The following is a 19,143-nucleotide window of genomic DNA, read 5'->3' as shown; positions in this document are numbered from 1 at the left end:
ATATATATATTATAAAAATAAAAAACGCTTCCTTATCTCATTACTCAAGAGACACATCACTTGTGTTCATACATGACTGTTTTATCAATCGATTATGTTTGGGCTTTTCACTTTTATGCGTTCGGCTGAGAACTTGCAGAGCTAAAAAAAGAACAGTTTATTAATTTGTTGAATGGTTTTCGTCTTTATCCAATTGTGCATTTTTTTCTTACCGCCTATTTGTTGGGTGTGCATCTGGCAGCGTGAAAAAAAAGGTTAAGTCTGCCATCTGCTGGTAAATAATGGTACTTTATGTTTCTGTCCTATATGTGATTTGATTTACGGTAATTATTTCAACATTTTAAATGTATTATACTCATTAGATGTGATAATTCTCCAACATGAGATTCAACAATAGAAACTGTTTTACTTAAGTTGTGACATTAAAATAATGGGATATTTAAATTAAAAAAATCGCTGAGGTTAGTCATTATTATTATTTTTTTTACATGTTCTTTTTCACTCATAAATGGATAAAAAGCTTACCTTTCTATCGTTTGTTTCATCCAGTTCATCCATTCATTCACTAAACGAATAAACTTTACTAATTATCTTGTGATGTGTTCTGTTTGGGCTACTTGAACTTGATAACCTCTCGGGTCATGAGGTGTCCTCTAAGTAGGCAGTTAGCTCCTTTGCTTGCCAAAGGACATTAAGTGCTTCTAATCTACAAAGCAGGTGATCTAACCACATGCAAGGCAAGTGCATTTTTTTGGGCCACTGGCCCACATCTCCTTTACATAGTGTGGCCACTACTACATGCAGCACGTGCTGGGTTGAGAAACCACTTATTTGTCCAGAGCAGGGAAGAGAGGGCGTGGAACTTGATTATAATATTGTGGTTGATACATATGCCTACTTCAGAAATAACATTTTCTTAAATTACCATCCATCCCACGGACGATGCTATTCATATAGTCCTTGTAGGCTACCATGGGTGCCCGCGAGCACCATGAAAATCCAAACTTAACCATCGCAAGAAATTAGAATATTGCATGAGAAGTGACTTCCTGGCAAGTATACATATTCCTATATATTCAATGCATCTTTACAATAATTTCTCTTTTTGAATTAAACGAGCAACAGTAATATCCAAAAGTATCAATATAGTTTGTCTCTTATAAAAGTTGCCTCAAAGTTATAGTTTTGATTGAAAGTGCCAGTGAGGTATTTATTGAACTACATATATGTTTTTGATGGTAGTTTGCAGTGTACCTGTCCTACACACGCTCAAAGAAATGGACATTTGATGAAGTATTTATGTTGAAAATATTCAATAAAATCACTTTTAGTAATACAAATATATGAATGTTGCATTACAAATAATTATACAAATTAATTAATATTGATAATAAAATGTAGTCAACGCAGTTTGTCTCAATGCGTTTTTCCGTCCACCTGACGCATGCGCACACTAGTAAATTAAGAACGTTTCATTCAGATTAAAATGAAGCAAGGAACAAAATAAAATATAAATATAGTCTTTATTTTACTTTAGTTTATAAACTAAATAGATAGATTAGCCAAAATTACATATCTTGATGTCATATTTTTAAACATTTAAAATAAAAAACTTTTTTCCACTGTCACCGAAACCCTTTGAATGAATGTAACTGTGTGTGTTTGAACGTGTGTGCCAAGATCGAGCGGCGGCGTAAAACACGGTGATGAGTCTCCCAACATTCATAGGATGCTTGCTGTGGAATTGAGGCGGTCTGAAGGAGGCTGGAGTCAAATTCCTCACCGCGTAGGAGCTCCAACACGACACAGGGCAGCGACTAACGGACCGCGCGCCCATCGACCGATCAATGATCCGCATGATCGACAATCACGCAAAACTCGTTTAGTTCTTCATTAGTCAATCAATCCCACGTCGGATATTTGAATGCAGTTCCTAGAAGATCATCCGTTTTTCTTTGCACTGACTGCCGCTCACGCGCAACCGGACGACACGTTTGCATCAGAAACTCCGTAAACTCTCCGATTGTGCAAATGTTTACAAAGAACCAACGTGCGGCACAACGACGGTAGAAAAAAAAAAAAAGAGTTGCGCAGTGTAGTAGTGGTTAGTTTTTAAACAAAGAAGTCTCTTGACTTTTCCACAGCGGAAGTGAGCTCAGTCATGCCCCGTGTCAGCGCGTAGTTGCTGGACGTCACACTGCTGTGGGACCGTCGGCTTCTTCGTCGTCTTCATGGAGATATGTTTGCTGGATTGTTGGGCTTGAAATGCCACGGCAACTCTCTGCATCACCCCAGCCAAGCACTTATGGAAGGTAAGAAAATCTTTTACCCCCCCCCCCCTCTTATTGAAGCTATGGAGGGACAAAAAGGGCTGAATAGAGCAAATATAAATGTGTTAAAACGGTAACAGCACCATCCATATATATAATGTAAGGTTAGGGGTTACATAAAATATAACCCGGTTTCGAGATTGGAATTTTGTGCTTGCTTGTTCTCAAGCCGGCTTCCTTTAACATTCCAAAAAAAAAAATCATGTTAGATTGATTGAAGACTCTAAATTGTCCACAGCTGTGAATGTGAGTTTGAATGTTTGTTTTTGTCTCTGTGTGGCCTGCGATTGATCGGCGACCAGTCCAGGGTGTACCACAGTACTCCACCTTGCCCAAAGTCATTTGGGACGTGGCATCCACCTTCCGGTTCTGGCTACCTGGGACCCTAATGAGGGCAAGATAATGTTCTGAGAACCAGGGTTTAAATTTTTGCACGTTTTTCTCATGCTTGCTTGGATTTTCTCCGCCTAACCCCTAGGGGTGTGCCAAAAAATCGATTCTCATAAGAATCGCGATTCTCATTTAGTACGATTCAAAATCGATTTTAAATGTCCCAAAATTGATTTTATTTAAATAATTTTATACTGTCTTGTCTTTGTGTGCCTTTATTTGGAGCGCTGTTCGTGTTGTACCCGGTTTGGCCACTGAGGGGCAGTGTGGTTCCACACGGTCTAATACACTGTTAAGTTGTAGCCACATTAGAGAGTAGAAGGAAAAAGTCATAATCAAGTTATTCCAATACAAGTTGTTTTTTTTTCAGCGTGGAGCCGTTATTTTGAGTGATAAAAGTGCAGCGAGTAGCGCGCTAATTAGCATTAGCGAGTCAGACTGGAGTAGATCATTACAATTCCTTGCACATCTGTAGATTGAAGCAAAAATCATTAGCAATCAAATCATTTTAAATCAAAAATCATTCTTAACCGAAAATCGATTCTGAATCGAATCGCAGACCAAAAAAATCGGAATCGAATCGTGACACATTCAAGGATTCCCACCCCTACTAACCCAACAATCTCAAAACAGCATCGTCTACTGTTGTGAATGTGGGTGGGAATGGTTGTGTTGTGTGTACCTAGCCGCTCACGCAAAGTCAGATATGGGCTAGAGGAGACTCCATCCAGGTCACCAGCACAAAATGGATGGATGGATGTACTGCATGTGTTGTTATGTGTACTGCCAATTACATTTACAATATTATTCTTGGACTTTTTTTTTGTCATCTATGAACTGTAATGAAGATTGTACATTGAAGGAAAGAAATTGACTACTTTTGCAGTAAATGCATGTGTCAGATTTTTCGTATGAGCCGTGAGGCATCCCAGTGTGTGTCACAGGGTAAAGACAACCCCTCCCACACTTTGATGAATAAAATTTTGACCTACAAGGCAAAGGCTGAGCTCACTGTCAATTTTTAATATATAGTTCCACATTTTATTACTTATTATGTATATTACAGGACAGGATTTACTAGCATTTTTATTCTGTCCCTTAAAGTTCCATCCATCCATCTTGTCCTCTTTATGGTCTCAGGTAATTGGAGCCTATCCCAGCTGACTTTCGGCGAGCGGTGGTGGGGGGTACACGCTGGAGTGGTCACCAGTCTACCAAAAGACAATTTAGAGTTTTATAAAGGAACTGAAGAAGCATGTGAGGCAAAAGTGCTAACCACTATGTATATTTTTACTACATTCTAAATACATTACAATAGGCACCTTTTTATTTTTGTATGCATTATTAAATATGAACTATTTTATGTAATAAAAATAGTGCTGTTACCCTCATTTACGGCACTATTTATATTTTTCCTATTAGATCTAGTTAAGACGCACGTCGACAATTGGATTTTTGACAGTTTCACCCACATCCAATTGAAATATTTAGCTCGCTTATTTACAAAAATAACAATTAGTTTTACTAGATTTTTTGGTTGTTAAACATCTAATATAATTTTGATAGCCCTTTCTACTAGGGGTGGGAATTTGATTCCGATTTTTGGGTGTGTGATTCGATGCAGAATCGATTTTCGTTCAAGAACGCTTTTTGATTCAAAATGATTTGATTGACAATGATTTTTGCTTCAATTTATAGATGTTCAAGGAATCGTAATGATCTACTCCAGTCTGACCTGCTAATGCTAATTAGCGCGCTACTCGTGGCACTTTTATCACTCAAAAGAACGGCTCCACGCTGCAAAAAAACAACTTTTATTGGAATAACTTGATCGTGACTTTTTCCTTCTACTCTCTAATGTGGGTACAACTTAACAGTGTATCAGACCGCGTGGAACCACACTACACCTAAGTGGCCAAATCGGGTACAACATGAACAGCGCTCCCAATAAAGGCACACACAAACAAAGGGAAAATAATTTAAAAAGAATAGATTTTGGGACAATAAAATCGATTCTGAATCGTACTAAATGAGAATCGCGATTCTTATGAGAATCGATTTTTGGGCCCACCCTTACTTTCTACCTTATATCCTTGATCATGGCATACAAGCAACATTCAACTGCAGGAACGCATCAAAAAATGTTTGTGTGCTTCTGTGCTTTAGCTACCCAATACTCAAAAACCGACTGTGACCCTCATGTGACCATACAGGAAGTGGAAAGCTGATTTTGGAGGAATGCCTCATGACACACCATGACAGTTAGACAGACGGACAGACGGACAGTGTGGGGGGAGGGGGGGGGGGGGGTCACAAGTGATGTGATGTTGTTGCACATCTGCAGAGGCACACTGCTTCTCAGGAGCCTGCTGACATGTGGATTTGCTGAACTGCTGATGTGTGTCTTGCTGAGCTTGTTCCTTAAACGACTGTGTTTTTATGAGATCGGCTGCATTCCTCCCCTCTTTGGTTGTAAGCACTTTCAACAACCAACGGGACGCGGCGTTTAACTTGAGGCCTGCAAACTGGGCCTCTCTTATCTCCAAAAGTAAATAATCAGGCCCCATTTGTCTGAAACACAAGTATTTTTGATCACATCTCGTTCTGGGTCTGCAATCACTTACACTGAGACGTCTGCTAATGAGGAAGTCACTTCTGGCGGGCGTCTTCCTTTTTCACTTTTCTGTCGGGATTCCCGGCAGACATTTTTAGCTCAAATCCTGGCAGGAAACAGCGAATGCCATAACTCCAAAAGGCTTTAGCAAAGACGGACAACACACAAGAGGCCCTGAGGCATTTCCTTCCCTTTTTACTGGGAAGAATCGTCTTTGTGTAATCGAAGTATAGCTATGTTGCAGCGATCAAAAGACCTTCCCCTTTTACGACACTGGCTCCCTTTTTTTTTTTTGGAATACATACAAATATCACAACAGATGGCGGCTAGTTGTACTTGGGAACTAAGTGTGGAATTACGTAAATGGTTATGGAACAGTGGCCGCGTTTACAAAGAGTGGGTAACCTGAGCTTGAGTTTGAGGTCCCAGTGGACTTAAGAGGACAATGGGCTCAAACCCTTTTACTTGCGCTCCTATTTCAATGTCATATCCCGACTCTCCCCTAAGTGCTGCTTCCTGTTGCCCATGCTAGCTCCTCACAGTCACATGGGCATGGTTGAGCAGTGACATCATGTGGGGGGGGGGGGGGGTGTTCTCACGGGATTGTTCTATAACTTGCTATTCTAGTTTCAGTCAGAGCGCACAAATATAAATGCTTATATATGACTTCAAATTGACATTTGAAATTGATCATCTGTTCTAGAAGTGAATTGTCGTCGAGCTTTAAAGGAGGGTTTTGCAATGACAGAATGACCCCCTCTGTGTTCAGCACAAAAGTCTCTCCGTGTCTTTAGAATGTGCGAGAGTGGGCACTGGGTAGAGAAGTCCGAAATAAAAGAGAGCAGTGCAGCTGCACACAAAGAGCCCGTTGATTCTCGCCATTTATGCTTGTGTCTGTCGCTGAATCCTACACATAACATGTATAATCATGTGGAAGGAGCAGGTGTCAGGACAAGCCACGCTATTTATCATCTCGGCCCTCCTTCGGATGAAGGACGTGATTACACCTACGATGAGATTTACCCTTTTGATCAGTTCTTTGATATTTTGCCTTCACGGTAGATTTTTGTCATTTTTTTTTTGTCAAAGCTGAGATTTGTTTTAAATCCTGTTGCGTTTGACAATGTGACAAACTTTTTGAACCCGGAGCCTATTTGGCCTACAACTGTTTAGAACGTCTTGTACGTGGCCTTTATTTTGGTAAACAATAAGTCTGTATAATATGTAAATAAGGGTTTAGTGGTAGCGGTAGTTTCAACAAAACACTACAGATCAACTTACCTCTGTCAGACTTTTATCATCGGCTCAACCTCACATTAACTCATTCACTGCCATTGACAGCAATAGACATCAAAAATAAATTTGAACATTTTTTATTAGTTTAACATTTTTTCCCCATTTTTTTTAACAAGAGTATGAAAGCCTAGAATTTTTTTTGTACATTTAGAACAGATATAAAATTTGGTATTAATCGTGAGTTAACTAGGGAAGAAAATAATAATAATAATAATATATATATATATATATATATATATATATATATATATATATATATATATATATATATATGTTTTTTTAAATCTTATTATTTTTTATTTTTTTTTAAAGAAAATATTATTAAAAATTAGGGGCGACAGGCGATTAAAATTTGTATTCATAATTAATCGCATGACTTCACTAACTCACGATTAATCACAAATTTTAAATCTGTTCTAATACAAAAAAAAATCTAGGCTTTCATACTCTTGTTAACAAAAATGGGAAAAAATGTTAAACTAATAGAAATAGTTCAAATTAATTTTTGACGTCTATAGGTGTCAATGGCAGTAAATGAGTTAATAAGAGAAAAAGTACTGGGACCTCCTGGCTGTTATACTTAAAGGGATACTTGACTCATTTAGCCATTTTCAACAGTAAGAAAATAATATTTTGTATATAATGAATGTTATAACTTCGTTATTTTTCATGAACAATTCATACCTTAAAATTGCTGTCGACTGAAGATGACATCACCTGTGTTGAGCTCAGTTTGCTGACCAAACCCAGAAAGCAGGTGAGCCGTGATTGGTCGGTATTTATTTCCTCAGCTCGCGTGATGTCATTTTCAGTCGACAATAAGTGGGAACATTTGTGTTTTTAAAGGTATTAAATAAAGATGTTCGATATCACTTTTTTTATTTTTTTTTGTTGACCTTTTACCGATACTCAAATCTTCAGTACTCACCGATACCGATACCAAGTGCCAATACCAATTAGTACATACGATACATAAAATTTCCCCAGAAAACAATGACTGATAATTAAAAAAAGACATATATATATATATATATATATATAATTATATATATATTTCCCAACTATAGCAAATTTCCTTAAAATTTAAAGAAATTAATGGCAATTATGTTTTTTCAATTTGCTTATAAATGTCATTTTGCATAAAGCACACAGTAAAATGAATTTAAAAAAAATCTATAAATAAGATTAAACAAATAATCCAGAGGCCAGAAAAAAAAGAAGTCCCAATCAAAATACGTGGTTGTACAACTTATTTTTAAGGAATACAGGCAAGTGCAAAAAATTCAATTCAATACAATACAATAGAGCTTCTGTATTTACGTTTCCTGTTTCACGTTCTCCGTTCACCATTCATCTCATAGTCAATGACGATATACAATATACAAAGATATGTCTGCACTTCAGAGCTAATTAAATTGAGTATAACTGAAGACTTATGTGCTCTGTGGCAGTCAATAAATGCAAAATAACCATTTCAGCCTTTAGTTCCTGTAGTGTTATCCACATTAACTTAGATGATACCATGAAATGTGCCTATGGGCCTAATACGATACCTGGTATCGGTACTCAACCATCCCTAGTATATTAATTGTACATAATGAAGTTATCACATTAATTCTGCACAAAATATTATCTTCTTACAGCTAAAAATGGCTAAATGAATCTAGAATCCCTTTAATTGAATGGAAAGTCAACTCAAAATGTTCTTAATTTTAATACGTTCTATGCAACTCCACTAGTCTAAACACGTCATTCTGATGAATATTGCATTTGTGGAATATGAATAAAGTAACTAAATCTATCTGTTTTTATCCATCTCGGGGGTCGGCCATTTTGCCACTTGCTGTCGACTGAAAATGACATCACAGTTGCTCAGGTAACGACCAATCACGGCTCAACTTGTCACATGACCAAACTCAGAAAACAGGTGAGCCGTGATTGGTCGCGATTGAGTAACAGTGAGTCATTTTCAGTCGACAGCAAGTTTAAATAGTGAATTGGTGGGAGAAAGATTTGTTTGGAAGGTGTAACTCACATTATGGTTGTAGGCTAGCGGGCTAGCTAGCAAGAAGCTACAGCGCCTAGCATGCCGCTGGACTCTCAGCTCAAACTTTCGCTCCAAGTAAATTCCATTGAATACCGGTCGCCATTTCCTCCTGCCGTCCGTGAAGCTGTGTGGAGGACACGACTGGTCAGTTCGTTTGTTCCCACCTCCCCGACATGTAGCAACGGTCCCACACGCTCTCTCTCTCTCACCCTCTCTCTCTCATTGTAGAATTTGTAATCCCTCGAAGTAAACCCCATTTTTAATAAATGTACCTGTAATCTGTTTACATGTGTTTTCCTTCTTTTTTTTTGCAATCTGATTATGTAACGGCGGTACATGTATTCCGTTACTCCCCAAGCCTGTTTATAGGTAACAATCTCTGTTCTAGTTCATCCCAAAAGTGTTAAATGGGAGGTCAGGGCCATTCAAATTAGCGTAAATCATGAGTGCTGACTACACTAATTCAGAGGTTTGCCTCACTGCATAGAAGAACCTCTGTTCTGTAGTTGAATCGCTTTTAAAATAAACAAATTCAAATGTCTCAGCTGGCTGGCAGGCGTGGCTTAACGAGAGATGACTGTATGTTTTTGGTATTTCCCAACAGCTGGAACAGAACCCTGGGAACTCTCACACATCTGCCTGTGTGTTTCTTTTCAAACTTACTGGAGTTAAGGGCCCCATCATTGACCATAAAATCTTCCATTTAGTTTGAACAATATTGTGAATTCCCATTCGCGAGTAATATGGCTCCACATGTTCCTGGCATAGCGTGTCCTCAATGTTGTCTCCGAGCCATTCTTTATCTTGTCCAGCTTAATGGTTAATCTGTGTGTCGACAGGTGGCAGAGCCTCAGGGACAGCTGGCAGCGTTTCCCGTAAGAAGGTCCACCGGAGGCCTGGCTACATGAGAGGGGAGCAATCCAAACCTCTGAGCCCTACCGAGGAACCGGAAGACGAGGAGGATGAGGAAGAAGGAGAAGATAGAGCAATTTGCATGAATGGGAAAAGTGGATGCCAAATCGATGGGATGAGTCTATCATCTGCTGTCAGAATGTCTCCAATGAAAATGGCACAACCTGACAAAAACTCTCAGGAAATTCCTCTTCCCTCCATCAATGACAGTGCTGTCAGTGCTACATCCAATCAATCAAGTGAACTCATTTTAAACCACATTCCAGTACTTCCTCATTCAACTGCCCCGGAAGATTCTTTCAATTCCAGCTTCAGTTTCATTCAACAGTCTCTCAGGACTCTCACGTCCCCTGCCACACCAGCACATGACCCAGAACCGAAATCCACACAAGTGCCTAACTTCTGTCAAATGAAACCAGCATCGTTTCTTGGTCAACCTGAGTCAAAACCGTCCACCCAGGTCACATCCAACTCTGTCCTGAGCAGCCATGAAGAAAAGGAGACACGATTTTGGGGGGAACGCGTGTGGGGCAGCAGGGAGGTGTCGTCTTACCTGCCCAATGGCGACTTCCAGTGTCTGGATTCCGAAATCACCTCTTCACTGTCACTTGACTCAGACACTGCCTCTGCATCCTCAGTCACGTCGGGTTATGAGAGCGGCACGCCTGCTTCCGACCAAGGCTGGGACAATTTGGTGAAGAAGTACGACCACGTGCTGCAAGACTGTCTCCAAAACAACCGCACGCACACTAAGGTGATTGAATATCTAGTTTGGTTTGACGTTTGTAGTCAATAGTAGTCACTCAGTCCAGTCACTTTTTAAGGATAGCCTACACGTACCAGGATGCACTGCATGAGATCTTCTAATTCCAAAAAACACCCAAAGATTACACTGACTGTAATATTTCAACAATAAAGGTATTTTACTTTCAATATTCATTGCAAACGCTTCAAAATTAACATATAGCCACAAAATTGAACTGATGTGGCTTTATTTGTTGACTTAATGTAAAATTACTGCTATTTGGGAAGGGGATAATAGTCTTATGCTGCATTCGAGGATGGTCGGACTTTTCCGACTCGGAACCAGGAAGTGTGTACGGGAACGCCCCCTTGAACTCGGAAATCTCACTTGTGAAGTCGGGAAAGAAAAGTACACCCGACTTCACCGACGGACTACAAGGTGACGTCACTCTACAATGGCGACCCCTTTGGAAACACAGACCATAAATACATGACAGTATGCCGCTATCTCCCTGCATGAAATTATACAGTGAACTACTGAACTGTATTAAATGCTTATAAAATAAGATAAAAAACAATAAATGGAGCAAAATTGCGAGAAGGCAAGTTTGCTGGAGGTCAAAATGAGTTTTGAGGACCAAAATAAAAAACAATGTATCACTATCCGCCATTTTGGTTATTTACTTTCGCCTCAAACGCTTTCAAGTCGGAACTGGGGAAAACCAACTCGGATAAATCTGATTTCCGACCATCCTCAAATGCAGCATTAGCTAGAGCTAGCACCAGACTAGCATAGTTCATACCTGGTTCATACTTGGCTTGTATAAAACAACACTTCTTATTAACTTCTAATTCCTGACAGGAGTTCATAATAAGAAAATAAGATATTGTATACGGTATGTGAAAACAAAACACAACTCGTAGTTTAAAATGGTAGTCATTGTCACGCTACTGTGTCATGCTAAGCTAAACTAAGAGCTAATGGCTGTTGATAGTTCAGATTTACATAAAAAACATGTACAAGTATAACAAGTGTGTGTGTATATATATATATAGATACAAGTATAATCCCCCAAACAGCTACATTTGTCAAAATATATAATTTTACCATGTTAATGAGATTGTAAAATAAACATTGTTCCAGTAACAATTGCACTTATGAACAACATAAGAAAAACTACCCTGAATATCACGTGTCATATTTAAAAATCTCTTGAATTAATCGTGTGACACAATGGTTCTGAACTTCAACTTGACATTGAGCTGATGTAGTTGAGTAAATAGTAAATCATATCAAATAGTCCACAAAATGCTTCCATCTCTTGAGAGAGAATCTGCCGTTAGTGTTAAATGATTGACTCAAGAATTTCGTCCTCATTATGTATTGTGATCTGCCGGTCATGAGCCTTTTACCATTTTTTGGGCCCTTCGTTGAATGTACAAAGAGTATTGCCCCCTGGACCACTTGTTAATTTTATTCTTCTTGATTTCATGTTTCCTCCTCAGATTGAATCCATGATGTCAAAGCTCCAGAGATTGCAGCAAAAGGCCATTGTGGATGATGACTATGATGCAGGTGAACTTTCCAGTCAATACTAAGGCAGGCCTAAAAGCTAAAGGAAGACTGCGGTTTAACAATATATTGTTTATATTTATATTTGTGTACACAATTTGTTCTTTCTGCTATAATTGTGTGTTCTAATTAGATTTACTGAAAGGATTTCAGAACACAGAAAAAAAGGCCATGTTCTGGCTAAAAGGGATAAATAATATCCAGACTGAACATTGTGTTCACTCTAGATCCAAACATTTAGATGTGCTTATTAAAGATGAGGAAAAAAGGATGGTGATTTCTTGCTGGATGAAATTGTTTCATGATTTGATAAAAAAATCGAACAAATCTGAGGACATATTGTCCTGCCACACTTAACCGTTGGCAGACTTCGTTGACTTACAAAAACAGACCAAGATTACATTTATAAACTGAATTAGGGCAGTCGGGTATATTATAAGAGGAGTCCTTGTGGCGCACTAGTTACATTCTTATCATAAAATATGTCTAAGGGCTCCTCAAATCAAACAAGATTCAATTGTACTTTAAAGACCTTGTTTAACCAAGTTATGGCCCAAGAGACGCATTGGAGGAAAGGGCTCATTTCTGACCTATTTCTTGGACCATGTGACTAAAATAGCTACACCAACATCTGCTCTTGTCATCCTGCAGATACCTTTGTGACTCACAAAGCATTCGGTTTTAATTATTACCAGTACTGTACATGTAATAGTAAAGTTAAATGCCATAATAATTTTTCCATAACATGTTATGCTTTATTTTTGCTCATTTCTGCTAACGATACCAGTTTTTCCATTTGCAGTTTTACTATGTCAAATCATTGGTGGAGAAAAGCCGTTGCTGACCCAGTGTTTTTGCACATCACTGTATTTTCAGTATGTACACTGCAGTATGTTTGTTTACAAGTCAATGTGCAATGGTTAAATGGTGTAGCAAATGGATGGGCTGGTGTTTGTTTGGATGTGAAATGTTGTTTGAAAATAACCAAGTAATTAATTTAGGTGTAAATAAAGTCTTGTAGTACGGTATATCAGCAAATTTAGGCAAACTTGCATGCGGTGTCCTCATTTACCTTCTGGCATGACTTCACTGTTGAAGCTCAAGATCTGGCATATGTGTGTCTTTTCAGCTGAGCGATTTGGGAAAAAGCTGGAGGAGCTGTGCAAGGAGCGCGAAGCTCTGAAGCTCGGTTTACCATCCAGACAGCCGAGCGTGGCTCTGTTCCTCCAAAGGCTCAGAGAAGTGGTGCACAGCGCCCTCCACAGGGGAGACAGCAGTCAGCACAGGTCAGTCAACCAAGGATCAGTCTCATGTAAAAAACTACACAAATTGTAATTGTAATTATTATTATTATATATATTATTATTATTATTTTTTAAATAGATTCAGGACATTCTACCGAAACCTGAGAACGTTTTCTGGGTAGTTTTGAATTCAAACTTGGAGACTTTTTCCAAGTTCTTTAATTGACTAATCAAAAGCCTCAATGAAGAATATTTAGTATAAAACTACTGAGGAAGTAGTAGGATGTAAACGGTACGTAAAGGGGAAAATTTAAATTACAGTAAAAACAAACAAACTTTTAGCCATCTTTGTTAACATGTTATGACTTTCCAGTAGTACTTAAACATAAAATATAAGCCATCTCTGGCACCATGTAGTGCCTCTCATTTGATATATAAGAAACCGCAGCGGCAAAGGTAAAATGACCAATCAGAGACAGAAGGTGTGACTTACAAGGTGTCAATCATTTGTCGTGCACTTAGGGGGGACTCTTAGATGTGTCAGAAGTCTGGATAGGAGAATCGCCACATCCTGAAAATGCACAAGCCAGGTGCATACAAAATGACTCGGGTGTGAAATTTGTAAATGGTAGAATATGTCTCTAATTGCGGGCACAACCCTGTGGCCTCAAGCTGACTTGTTACCTTGTTATCCACTATTCCTAACGAAGAGTTTAAAAAGTGGTAAAAGCAGAAGTACTGAACACTTTTTGTGTCATTAAGCGACGTTTAGCTTTTGTACATTTACAGTTGTACTCATACAGTATGTTTACATACTCCAAAGGTACAATATGTCAACTTTCAAGCACAAACAATATTTCAAACTCACATTCACACCTATACGGACAAGCCTTTAACTCATTCACTGCCATTGACGGTTATTAGACGTCAAATATTCATTTGAAATATTTCTATTAGTTTAACATTTTTTCCACTTTTGTTAACAAGAGTATGATTTTTTTTATTGTACTTTTAGAACAGATACAATTTGTGATTAATCGTGAGTTATTTCATGAAGTCATGCAATTTAATTACGATTAAAAAATTGTAATCGCCTGATGCTCCTAATTTGTAATAATCTTTTCTTTTTGTAATCTTTACTTTTTTAGAGATTACAAAAAAGAAAAGATTCAGGGGCTTCAGGCGATTACAATTCTTAATTGTAATTAATCCCATGACTTCACTTTTTTTTTTTAAAGATAATATTTAAAAAATAAAAGATTATTAAAAATTAGGGGCGTCAGGCGATTATTTTTTTAAATTGTAATTAATCGCATGACTTCAATAGTTACCTCACGATTATTCATAAATTTTATATATGTTCTAAATGTACAATCAAATTTTTCTTGGTTTTCATACTTTTTTTTAAAAAAGTGGAAAAAATGTTAAACTAATAGAAATAGTTCAAATTAATTTTTGACGTCAACAGCCGTCAATGGCAGTGAATGAGTTAATTACCCTTAAGATAGCAAGCATGCAAACAAACCAACCAACCCATGCAAACTCCACACAGTAAGCATTAGCTGAGTGTTGAACCCCAAACATCAGAACTGTGCGGCAAACATGCGACCCACTTGGGCAACATGCTGCCCTAAATTTCCATAAACCGTATTCCGGAATCTTTCCATACAGAGTTCTCAAGTTGAAGTTCCCAGAATAGACCTAAAAATAGTCTTTTATCATTCACCGTCTCTATGTAATAACACTGAAGTCTCACAAGGAAGAACGTTGTGATCTTTTCACTACTATGATATTCATTTATGCTCACGTACAGGGTTAAGTTTTCAGTTGTTGTTCATCACAGTAAACCACAAAACAGCAAATGCATTACTCAAAAGCCATTTTGGTGGTTTTGAATAAAAAAAAACATTGTAGTCCAAAATGTACCATGATGTTCAAGAAGATGTTTTTTCCCTTCAGCAAAGAGAGTTGTGCAACATAATTCTGGTGACAGGAAAGAAATCTAGCAGGAGCACTGCTGCATACATCCTGAAATGTAGTTTAAAGTTCAAACATAATGTTTCGCTTATCTATCAGAGATGCTGTGTTGAAATGACTACACGTACACATCACGCTAATGCTAAACAAAGCTTAGCAGGGAGGTCATCCTGTTTTTAGATGACCCCCGAGTGACTCTTTGTTTCTTTGAGCAGGTTGGGAGCGGAATCCGATGCAGGAGAGCCGTCAGACTCGACGCGCCGTCGAGATAGGCTCACACAAGAGAAACGAACAGTAGAGGTAATTTCAGTTCAAGTAAGACAGACTGCCAAAAAGTTCTTTTAAATATGATTTATGGCATTTACATAATTTGCATGTTGGACGTTTTTTCCATTTGCTTATGTCACAATTTAGAATACTGAATTTGTCTTTAAAACTGAAACAGCAGTTTACATTTCACTGTCATATTGACAACATGACTAAGAAATGTGACTGTTTTATGGTACACAAAGATTGAAATGTTCAGTGACAAATATTTACTTTTGAGAGACGTACCAAGAATTTTGAGAAAGAAAATGGCTTTTGAGTAATGCATTTGCTGTTTTGCAAATTTCAATTCTGATTTGAGAAATGTGTCAAAATGACTGTGGAAAAACTGTAATATCTCCTCAGACCTCAGACATGTTTTTAAATTTTTTTTTTTACATGGCTTGTTGTCACAATTAGTTTACATGAAACCTAATACCAGCATTGAGAGTATACATAACAAAATATGTCTATGGTTTGATAAAGTTCCGTTCATGATTGCAATGCAGGAGGAAATCGAGGAGCTGCAGCAAAGACTGGCGGATTTAAAGGATCGCAGTCGATGTCTGGAGCAGCAGATCCAGCAGGAGGAGCAGCAGATGGAGTCTGAGGAGCTGGAGGGCCCCGTGCTGAGGAGCTGCACCACGGCCCAGCTCAGAGACATAAGCACAACACTTCAGGATCTTGTCATGTCTGAGAACCGCCTCCAGATTTCCGCCTCCCCGCCTCCCTCCATGATCAGGTTAGATTAAATGTACATGTGTGGGTATGTGATATCATTTCAGTCAAATGTCAGAAGTTCAGTTTGTTTCCCTCACCGTGCAGTTACTACAATTCCTGCAGTACTGTCACCCACCTGATGATGGTGGTAGAGAACTATCAGTTGCGGTGACAGCTCGGCAGACTATACATGTCCCTTGCATCATTCTGTATTTTCATCACCATATGACCATGCTTAGTTGGTTATGCGTCAGTATATAGCTTGAATCATTGCTTTCCTGGTACGTTCATCTAATCTCCACAAGACAGTGTTTTTGTAATGAGGTTGTTTTTTGCTAATTAATCATAATATAACATGATGGCGCAGACAAGTGAAGAGGGGAAAACAGATGTGTTGCGCATATAGATACACTCAACATTAATCCACGATATACACTGGATTCAATAAAGTGTTGGTGTAGGTACTCCTGCACAATTTAGGAGGAGTGTGAGTAAACCTCCAGGAAAGGTGTCACAAAACATAAATTTCAAACCCAGACTACAAAATGTGGCTATTATCAGTTGGCACATCTCCAGAAAGTTATGCCATTTGCTTTGTTCAGTGCGCGAGAAGAGGCAACTTTGGCTGCCTCACCGCGACGCATCTGCCAATTCATGCAGAACATCGTCATGCTAGACCGACCCCCCTACTCAATCGACCTGGCTCCGTAGCAATAGAACACAATATTCTGTGGGCCTTGCAAAATCAGTCAAAACTAGGGGTGTTAGAAAAAATCGATTCGGCAATATATCGCGATATTACAGCGTGCAATTCTCGAATCGATTCGATATGCGGCCAAATCGATTTTTAAACATCAATTTTTAATGGAAATTTTCAACAAAAGGTCTTACTTAGGGTTAGGATTCACACATTAAGCATGGAAGAATGTTATATTAATGGAACATTAAGCCTTAATATTTTATTTCAGTGCTGTTTAAACATGAAACAGACTGCAACCTGTTTGTTAAATGCAGTGGCTCAGTTATAAGCCTGAATTTTCAGATAAATAAATACATTTTCATACAAATCTTACAGTGTCCATGTACAAGTTTACTGACTAGCATTTTCTAAATTGGAGGGGGAAAAAAATCGCAACAATCAATTTATAGATTTGCATCGGGATTAATCACATCGAATCGAATCGTGACCTATGAATCGTGATATGAATCGAATCGCCGGGTACCAGGCAATTCACACCCCTAGCCAAAACCCAATACAACAGCCTGGAGCAAAGGGGGTTGCTTCAGCGCAAATGGCTGGGAGTGAATGAGTTAAGGGGACTCGTTTTGAAAATGGAGACGATATCAAGATGGATGTGATGCCAGAAGAATCCTTCCAGGAGTGTTTGAAGATGTGGCAAAAGAAGTCTGGGAAAGTAGCTAGACTCCAGGCGGATTAACATCGACACATGTAGTTCGGAATTAGAATTTAAAAAATCGCTATATCTTTTGTGACACCAGTTTTTGGACACACTTTATATACTCTTGAATCTAATTGGATAGATTTCATTTCAGATGGAGAGTGAATGTATAGTAATCCTATTCTTTCTTTACATCTCCAATCATCCTGCTCTCTCACACCTGCTTGAAACTGCTCTCAATGTTAATGTTTTTCCTCAAATGCAAATGATTACTTTGCATATCTAATGATAATAGCTCACGAGAGAGCACTCTGCGAGGCCTCTCTGTCTCGCCACGTGTTAGAAAGACATGTGAATTGTACTTATCACCTTCCCGGTGGCGTGACCCGCCATCACTGGCATAATTTGATATCTGACTTATTCTCACCTCAGCCGGAATGCATTTATTCTCAGAACTGATTGAAATGTCCACCCCGGATAGGGCATTCAGCTGCAAATCTGGCTGCGTGATGATTCAGGTCAGCAAGATGATTGTGTTGCAGTTTTGCATTTATGAAAAAAAAAAAAGAGCAGGTCATGCCCATCAAGATTAATGTTTTCCCTGTTTGGTGAAGGATAGTTACCTTGCTCCTATAAAAATAAAAATGGTGGTTTAGACACACCTTACCACTGTTTAACACCTTTAAAGCTTCACAATTTTTTTTGTGAACACTTTCTCATTTATTACAACGACTAAATTATTACTTGATCAACTGTAAAATGCAACTCATACACTTATCTACAGTAATAGGTCAGTCAGGAAAGTCCATGTATGTCACCACAGAAATCGAAAGAATGAGTCACTAAAGAGTATTAAACATGCTTGATGAGTTTTGTGGCAGTGCTCAAAAACTTTCTGTGTAAAACTCCTCTTCAGTGTCTACAGGGATCACTGCTGGGTAAAAAGTGCAATCAAACTTTTATTGGAACCTTAAGAAAGTTTTAAAAGTCACCAACTGTTTTGGATGATAACGTTTCATTCAACCTTCAGATGGGAAGATGTAAGACGGAATCATTTGCGGATGGAGAAAACAAAACAATGAAATTATCCGTTTGATTGTGCGGTAACATTTTGTTTCCTTTTGTAGACTTCAGGAACAGGAGCAGGCATTGAATCTATCCATCAAGGAAGCTACAGCCAAAGTAAGCCTCTATTTTTTTTTTTTGAGCGAGCGTGTATGAATTTCAATGAGTGGCATGTTGAAATTGAAAGGATGTGCATCAGCTTCAGCGTGATAAATCTGCATGCTAAATGTCAGCGTTTGTATTCATGCGGTTATTTCTATTTGGCGAGGCAGTGAACCTTCCACGATTGAAGTGGAAGGGTCAGAATCAGCACAGGATGTTGTTTTGAAAGTGTCCTGTTCAAAAATGGATTGTATCTGTGTTCTACCTTTTCTGTGACAAAACAAAAAAAAAAAAAAAAAAAATGAAACAGAAGTCAAGAGTGCTCAAACTTTTCAATCACTCTTAAGTCATATCACATGTGTAGAACATGACAAGGAAGACTCTGTTGGATAATTTTTTTTTTGACACGCTACAACACACTAT

General features: G+C 38.4%; 1 protein-coding gene across 4 annotated transcripts in view; it reads left to right on the top strand.

Annotated features, from left to right (window-relative positions):
- The first annotated feature begins 1,731 nt into the window (after positions 1 to 1,731).
- The window catches only part of disc1 (DISC1 scaffold protein), a 51,121-nt gene continuing 33,709 nt past the window's right edge, over positions 1,732 to 19,143 (top strand). For all 4 annotated transcript variants that reach the window (XR_015096962.1, XM_086093713.1, XM_086093712.1 and 1 more), the window contains exons 1-7: positions 1,732 to 2,312; positions 9,517 to 10,343; positions 11,840 to 11,909; positions 13,036 to 13,192; positions 15,343 to 15,427; positions 15,943 to 16,175; positions 18,681 to 18,735. Coding sequence is in view for 3 of the 4 variants with exons in the window: in XM_086093713.1 (XP_085949839.1) it covers positions 2,240 to 2,312; positions 9,517 to 10,343; positions 11,840 to 11,909; positions 13,036 to 13,192; positions 15,343 to 15,427; positions 15,943 to 16,175; positions 18,681 to 18,735 (1,500 nt within the window). In the remaining variant the exon portion in view is untranslated. The remainder of the gene's footprint in view (positions 2,313 to 9,516; positions 10,344 to 11,839; positions 11,910 to 13,035; positions 13,193 to 15,342; positions 15,428 to 15,942; positions 16,176 to 18,680; positions 18,736 to 19,143) is intronic.

The sequence above is a fragment of the Leptonotus elevatus genome, chromosome 13, assembly GCF_054856555.1.
Source record: "Leptonotus elevatus isolate MCC_2025b chromosome 13, RoL_Lele_1.0, whole genome shotgun sequence".
Classification (NCBI taxonomy): Eukaryota; Metazoa; Chordata; class Actinopteri; order Syngnathiformes; family Syngnathidae; genus Leptonotus; species Leptonotus elevatus.
This window is presented reverse-complemented; position numbering and strand designations above follow the sequence as displayed.